Genomic DNA, 7,095 nt, shown 5'->3' with positions numbered 1-7,095 from the left:
AAATTGAATTGAATTGAATTCAATGTGTTCATTATAGCTCATAAAACATGATAAATGAAGGATATTTATATTTATTAATGTAAATAGCTAAACAAAAAAAATAATTATTTTGCATTAAACCAAACGTTCAATTTTTTATTTATTTATACACTTTTATTTTAAGTCGAGTTCCTGTAAAGGGGTGAACTCCACCCACCTCGCAGATTCATCATCAGTTTTTAAGGAAATTATATCTATTTTCGTGTCAGTTTTTGGAAGGGGCTGGTGCTCCCTCGGGGCCGTACCTGCTCCTCCTCCAGCCTCTTCTGGGCCGTGTCTATGTGCTGCTGCACAGCCATGTAGATGAACTTATACTGAGCCTCGGTCTGCACCATGCCGGACCGCTGCTGCCGGACCCTCTGGATGGTCTTCGGGATGTCGATGTCACAGTCCAGACCTGAACCACAGAACCAGAAATCAAGCTGATCAGGTCTGGAGGTCTGGGCGTGGCGGGCGGTCAGGCTCCTCCTACCTTGGCGGCTGATAATGTCAATGAGGATGTCGATGACAATAATGGTACCGGTTCTGCCGATGCCTGCACTGCAATGACATAACCAGAGTGTACTTCAAATAAATGAGGTTTTGCTGTTCCGATAAAAAACACAATGAGGCATTATGGGAAAATGAGTTTTTACATGGAGAAGTGGTTTGGAAAGATGCTTTAACACTAAAGATGATGATGATGAAGGAACAACCTTCAGATCAGAGCATGAAGGGCAGAAGAACAAAACAAATCTCGAACATCCACACAGACACGTGAAAGTCTCTCTATCCTCATCAGCTCTCCTCAGGATGCCAAAGCCTTTATCCAGCAGCTAGAACACAAACAGCACAATCAGCTTCTGTGTGTGTTCTTCTGACCCGCTCAAAAACCGGAAACTCCCTCTTGTGGTGAACCAGAAGAATACGCCGTTCAAGCCAAGTGCTAATGAGTAGGAGAATGACTAGTTTAAAAGAAACATAACAAAAATAAGTCTAACATTATGGGGAGTAATTTTTCAGTTTGTACTCCTTTATCTTACAAAAGGAAAGCGATATATAAGTGCTGATCGTCACGATAGGTTTAATAAAGCATCAGTTCAAAACAAAAGTTAATCTCTTACTGCTTGTTTTTACTCCAGATGATAAAGAAAAAGTGTGTTTAAGGAAGCTTGGGCCTACATTTGGTCTGTGTGATTGGAACTTCTCTTTTAGGTGTGAATTATCACCATGGTTTATCCCTTTTTAAACCACACCCAGCAGCCAATCAGAACTGAGTATTCACCCGGACCAGGGTATAATTTCTGATAATGCTCACTTTGTCGGGCATTATCTTATTATAACACGGTCACTTACAGAAGAAATGAATATTCAAATAATTGTAACTTTTTTTATTCTTATTCACTTTATAAATGTAAAAATAAAAATGAAGGAAACATTTTCTCTCTGGCCTAATTTTGCTCAAAAGCTTCATATTGTCCCATAAAATTTACCTTGTAAAACATTGTAATGAATCAGATTAATCACAACCCAAAGTGTGATTAATTTTCTTTAATCAATTGACAGCAGAAACTCAAACTGATCCTGAACTTCCTTTATGGACTGAAGACGTTCAGCAAAAGGCCTCGGCCCTTAAGTATGAGCTGATCAGAAATGATGGGTTCTGAATTGATTCAGTGCTCGTCTGCTTCCTGGGATGTAGTGGTCTCCATGTGGGCCAGCTTCTGCTCGTCTCCGTTCAGGCCCATCAGGAAGCATTCATCTCTGCAGACGTTAGCTGGGACCGTCTGTTTTTGGCTGCATGTTCATGCCAGAGATTCTCCATTATGGTCTGTTTGCTTTGACTATTTGGCCTGCTGCTAAAAATACAGACTGATACTTTGGATTCAGGTCAGAGTTCTTAGGAACGTCAGTATTTTGACACATCTCTGTATGGAACTGCAGGCATCTGGTACTCTGACCTGACATGGAGACATGGAGATGGTTTTTCCCACCCAGTAGGATTTCTTCATTCATCATGCATACATGTCTCACATCTCCTCGTATTAGTTTCCTATGCAGAAGGCTTGAATATTAGCAGCTTTATTTGAACCAAATGTTCACATTTTCTGTGTGAAAGGGGTCCTCTCCAAACCTGCTTCTGAGTTACCTGCAGTGGACGACCATGGGTCCAACTTCTTTAGCAGAGTTCTGGGTGCGGTTGATCTCCTCCAGAAACCACAGGACCCCCCCGGGCTCGTTGGGCACGCCGTGGTCGGGCCAGCTTAGGTACTGATAATGCCAAATGTACCGCAAGGGCTCCTTCTGATGAAAACAGATGATGAATGAAGTTAATTCAAAACTGTCAAGACAACTCGACTGTTCCAATCTCTCTGAACGCATGTTTTTCTGCTGAACACAACAGTTTATGGCAGCGGTCTGCAACCTGCCGCTCCAGAGCCTCGTCTGGCTCTTCTACCACTCCAGTGTGGTAAAATACGAAGCTCTTATCTTAACAAAGTAACTGTAAAGTAAAGTAAAAAATAAATAACTTTTCACTCCGCGAGCCTCCAAAGCCCAGTGGCCATAGTAGTTCGATGATCGAGGACTAAACATTTAGACAAATTCTGGTGTTTGTGTGACTCATGCTTAGGAAATACATTTAATTAGCTGTGTTTTCATTTTACAAAGTTAGTTTTATGAATTTCTGGCTACGGAGCACAACAAATATATATATAGGGGTGTGTGTGTGAAAGTTGACACATTAATGCATGCGATTAATAAATCTTAATTGATGCGTTAATATGTATTAACGTCCTAAGGCTTCTGGCTGTGAGATCAGAATAACAAAAATCTGTCTAAAATAAACTTGTAGCTTTTTTATACTCTGTGATTGAGATTTTATTGAACTAAAGAGATAATATGGCATTTATTTGTAGTTTTTGGACAAAAGGGATCTTCTTTTTTAATAAATGAGGCGGAGAATGAATCAATCTGACGGCACCAGGAGCTGTCTGCTATAAGAAATCCAATGAGGAAACTGATTATTATTTTATTTTGGGATGAGGACCGACATGAATTTTCCACAACAACAAGCACCGGTGTTGTTCTAATAATTGCAGAAACTCTGCGGGTCTCTTTCATTCTATGTTGTCAAACCAATTTGTTAACCATTTTTGGGGTTTTGTGTTTTTACGTGATTTTATGTCTAGAGTGTGAATACAACATGGAAAAATGACTAAATAATGGTAGTGTCACATAGGAGAGGTTGTACTCAGTTAAATGATACCAAATAAGCAGCAGGTAGTCTTTTAAATTGAAAATACAGACAATTCAAAAGTAGACAAAAAAGTAGATCCTGAAAGGGTTAAAAACACACGTTCTGCATGTACAGTTTTGTGTGTGATTCCATATTGTTATTAATTGCAGATATTAAGTGGCTGGAAAATATTGTCACAAAAAATGCTTTAATTGTGATTAATTGCAATTATTTTTTTCCAGATTTGCCATTAATTTGTTAATATTTTTAAATAAATTCCCGGCCCTAATATATATAAATATATATACATTGCTGACATTACACCATCTACCACTAGATTCACTCCATCCAGATGATCCTATGTGACACAGGAAGTCTTTTATTTTGAAAGGAAGTCTTGTGAACCTCTGCTTAAAGTTATAAACCGTTTCATATTCAGGAAAAACAATCCGCCTTCTTTCAAAGTTCGTTTTATTTATGGCCCTGAATACTTGTTTATTTCTCATAAAAATAACAAAAACATAAATACAGTTATTTTTTATAAGATGTGCGGCTCCTACTGGGTTGTAGTCAGTGAAAATTTGACCCAAATGGTTCTCTTAGTGTCAGAATTAAAAAACTTTTTTTATATATTTATTTATCAATGGAGTTTCAGTACAGATGATCCTGAGGTCTAAACTCAGATTAGAATTATTTTGTTGTTCCATCAAGTACAGGTGTTTGGCCTAAAGTAAAGTTATCCTTTAGAAAAGATAAAATTGAACAGAAAAGAATTCACCATTTAAGATTTAAATTAGAAGAATTTTAAATTAGACTGACCTGTTGTTGAATGAAACGTGTGTATGGACTTACTTTTTTCTTTTTAAAAACTTTCCTGAAAAAATATCTCCCAAAAGAGAAGATTCAAAACTTTCTGCAGAGTACTTTAAACTATATTTACCAAAAAAACCGTCAGAGAAACGTAGAAAACACTCAAACAAACCTCAGACCTTCAGCTCATAAACGACACATATATAATAAAATGCTGTTGGAACATGCTGTTGAAATGATCAACTCAGTGCAGCTAAAAGTCGAGCTTGATTCTAGATTTCACACTAAGAAGTCAAACATCGACTGTAAAACTGCAGGTATGGTAAGCTCTCTGTAGCTCTTTGGATTTGTTGCTCTGTGTTTTAGCCCCGCCCCTTTACTTGTTAATAGCTGATTTTTGTTTACAATCATCACAGCCACTTTCTGTTTGCAATCGACCTGTCAAAGGTTCTTAAGCTGCTTTTTTTTCCAGTTCCGGATCACGAGGAGGCGAGTGTTCAAAGCTCTCTCCAGCTTTAACACCTTTTGGTGATTTTAATCTTGAAATATCACAGAATTACTGCAAAGTATAGAGAGCTAACCATGGTCCGAAGAAAAATTAAGACTCATCTGAAGTTGCTAGGCTGAAAAGAACCATCGAAGACCTCCAAGCTAAGTTAGTTAAAAAAAGAAAGTTTCCAATGAAAATAATCAGCTCATACTTTGATCATTGATACTTGATTCATGTCCAGTGGAAAATAATCTGCATTCATATATATATATTTTATGTTTGATACTTGATTTATATTAATGATTTTTTTTTCTAGTGAAAAATTAATTTTGTCTGAATGTTGATAATAGATCTGCATACAGAATGACAAAGTCTGAAACAGTTTTATATCTATTTCCATAGTCCTGTGATTTATTGATACTTTAACATCCCTAATAACATGAATCTTTGTTGGAAAGATAAATATCTGATCTTTGTTGAGTTTTCTGGTTATGTTGTTCATCCATTTATGGAGTTTAATTTCTGTTCTGCCAATCACAAACTAAAATCTGGAAAACCCAGTTCTTTAGGATCGACTTTTCTCAGGTTCATTGTGTTCACGCTAACCTGAACTCTCGAGGATTACACACTCCTTCCGCTCAGACGCACAAAAGATCTAAATGTTCAGTCGGATCATGTGACCGCAGAGGGTCAGCTCAGGTCAAGCGCAGGACTTTCCTCACCCGGTCTGAGCGCGTCACCTCCAGCTTCCTCAGGATGTAGTCCTGAGCCGGCCTCTCGTCCACGTTCCTCACCAGCAGCCTCCCGAACTCTTTGCTGCAGTGCAGATCCGGCCAGTATCGGGCGCATTTGTTCTGCATCGAAGCAAACAGAAAGAGATGAGGCTGGAACACGAGGTCTGAAGAACACAGATGTCGCAGCTTCACAGCTGTCAGGTTGACACACTTTTACCCCGATGACAGTCAGTAACTGCCCCTCCCGAGTCATGTGATCAGGTACTGATCCATGGAAATAATCGCACGTTCATTTCAGGTCCTTCATGCTAATAAACAGCAGTTCAGACAAAAGGTCACCGACTTCTTCTAGTCCTCTCTTGTCTTATGAAAACAGGAACTTGTTTCAGAATGAAAGCCTCCGTGTTAAAAACAGATATTCATTTCTGGTTGTTTTTAGTTTTCATAATGACAAATGTTTCTGGATGAACATAAAAAAGAATGGTGCATTCAAGTCTTTCCAGTATTTTCCTTCAGTGCAGCAATAACTTTCACTGTTTCATCAAAAAAACTTAATCTGCAAAAATGAGATGCAGAAGACTTTACCACATATTTACAGAATAATTGTTAAATTGTGTCTTGGCTCCAAGATGACAGAAATCCAGCAAAAACATGATTTCAAAGAACAAGTTCCCAGCCTCAAACTGGGAGATTGTTCCCTGCTCCTCGTCCAAATCTGCAGAAATATTCTCCTGTAAACCTCGGGGGGAATTGGGCAAGAGAATGATGAAAAGCAGAATATTTCTGGAGTATTTTACAATGTTGAGGACCGTCAGCTAAATCTTGGATCAGGAGGAGCACAAACATGTGTGATCTCCACCGGTCTGTACATTTGATGCTTCTGCTGTAATACAACTTCAAAGAATGAGAAAAGCTTCTGTTTACTCTTTACTTTACAGATCCATGTTAGTGATAGCATGTGACTCAAACAATCTGCTTTTTGGTTTAGCTTCTATATTCAAAGAATAACTGCAGACTGAGCAGTTCATGTAGCAGCCACTAGGGGCATGTTTCTCCGACTCCAGAGCAAACATTGAAGAGAAATAGACAAACAAACTCACAGTTTGGTCTTAAAAGGCTTTGTTGTAAGGCTTTTTCTGCAACATCTTTACAACGTTTTTTTTTGTCTTGATATGTTTAACACTAGAATTCCTAAGCCTGCGCAAATTTGCGCAAGGAAGAGTTCCCACCCTCTGGTCCGAGAGCCCATTGTTGTGTCATGGTGGGTCACTGATGAGCCATTAACTTGCCCATGTATATGTTAATGCAGCATGTAGTACCTAATGTGTATTTGAACTAACAGGTTGTGTGGGGGTTGGAGTTGGTCATATAGTGCATGTTTATGACTTATAAACATAGACACATCTTCAAGTCAAAAAGACAAACATCCCAATATCAGCAAGACTCACACTCCTCTGAAACCCTTAGCTCTATTTCAAATAATCCTCGATGTGGACTCTGGGAGCAGTGAAGACGATTCTTTTGTTGTGGAATCAGAGTTCATCTTCTCAGATTCCTCCTATGATGAGGATATGCCAGTACATGGATTTGCAGCCAGAACATCCTCTCCACATGATACTTATACATACGTAGACTAATAAACTATTAATTAATGAGGAAGAGAATGATGAGAAGCCTTCATCTATAAAAAGACAATTTTCCCAATTCAAAAAAGCATTCAGCATGTTGAAGACAGCCAGTGGTGCCACAACACACAGACACACTGGAGAAAAGTCTTTCTTGTAGGCCAGGACTGCCTGGTCCTA

The 7,095-nt window shown here is 38.6% G+C and overlaps 1 protein-coding gene across 5 annotated transcripts in view; it reads right to left on the bottom strand.

Annotated features, from left to right (window-relative positions):
• ptpn11b (protein tyrosine phosphatase non-receptor type 11b) overlaps positions 1 to 7,095 on the bottom strand; it is a 61,778-nt gene that overhangs the window by 6,111 nt on the left and 48,572 nt on the right. For 4 of the 5 annotated variants that reach the window (XM_024293967.2, XM_024293965.2, XM_024293968.2 and 1 more), the window contains exons 10-13: positions 5,279 to 5,410; positions 2,168 to 2,322; positions 512 to 579; positions 285 to 436 (exon numbers count right to left, since the gene is read on the bottom strand). In XM_024293967.2, the coding sequence (XP_024149735.1) occupies positions 285 to 436; positions 512 to 579; positions 2,168 to 2,322; positions 5,279 to 5,410 (507 nt within the window). The remainder of the gene's footprint in view (positions 1 to 284; positions 437 to 511; positions 580 to 2,167; positions 2,323 to 5,278; positions 5,411 to 7,095) is intronic. The other variant, XM_036212933.1, reaches the window with a different exon arrangement.

This window comes from Oryzias melastigma, linkage group LG7, assembly GCF_002922805.2.
Source record: "Oryzias melastigma strain HK-1 linkage group LG7, ASM292280v2, whole genome shotgun sequence".
In the NCBI taxonomy this organism is placed as follows: domain Eukaryota; kingdom Metazoa; phylum Chordata; class Actinopteri; order Beloniformes; family Adrianichthyidae; genus Oryzias; species Oryzias melastigma.
The sequence above is the reverse complement of the archived record's forward strand: the minus strand, read 5'-3'. Positions and strand labels throughout refer to the sequence as shown.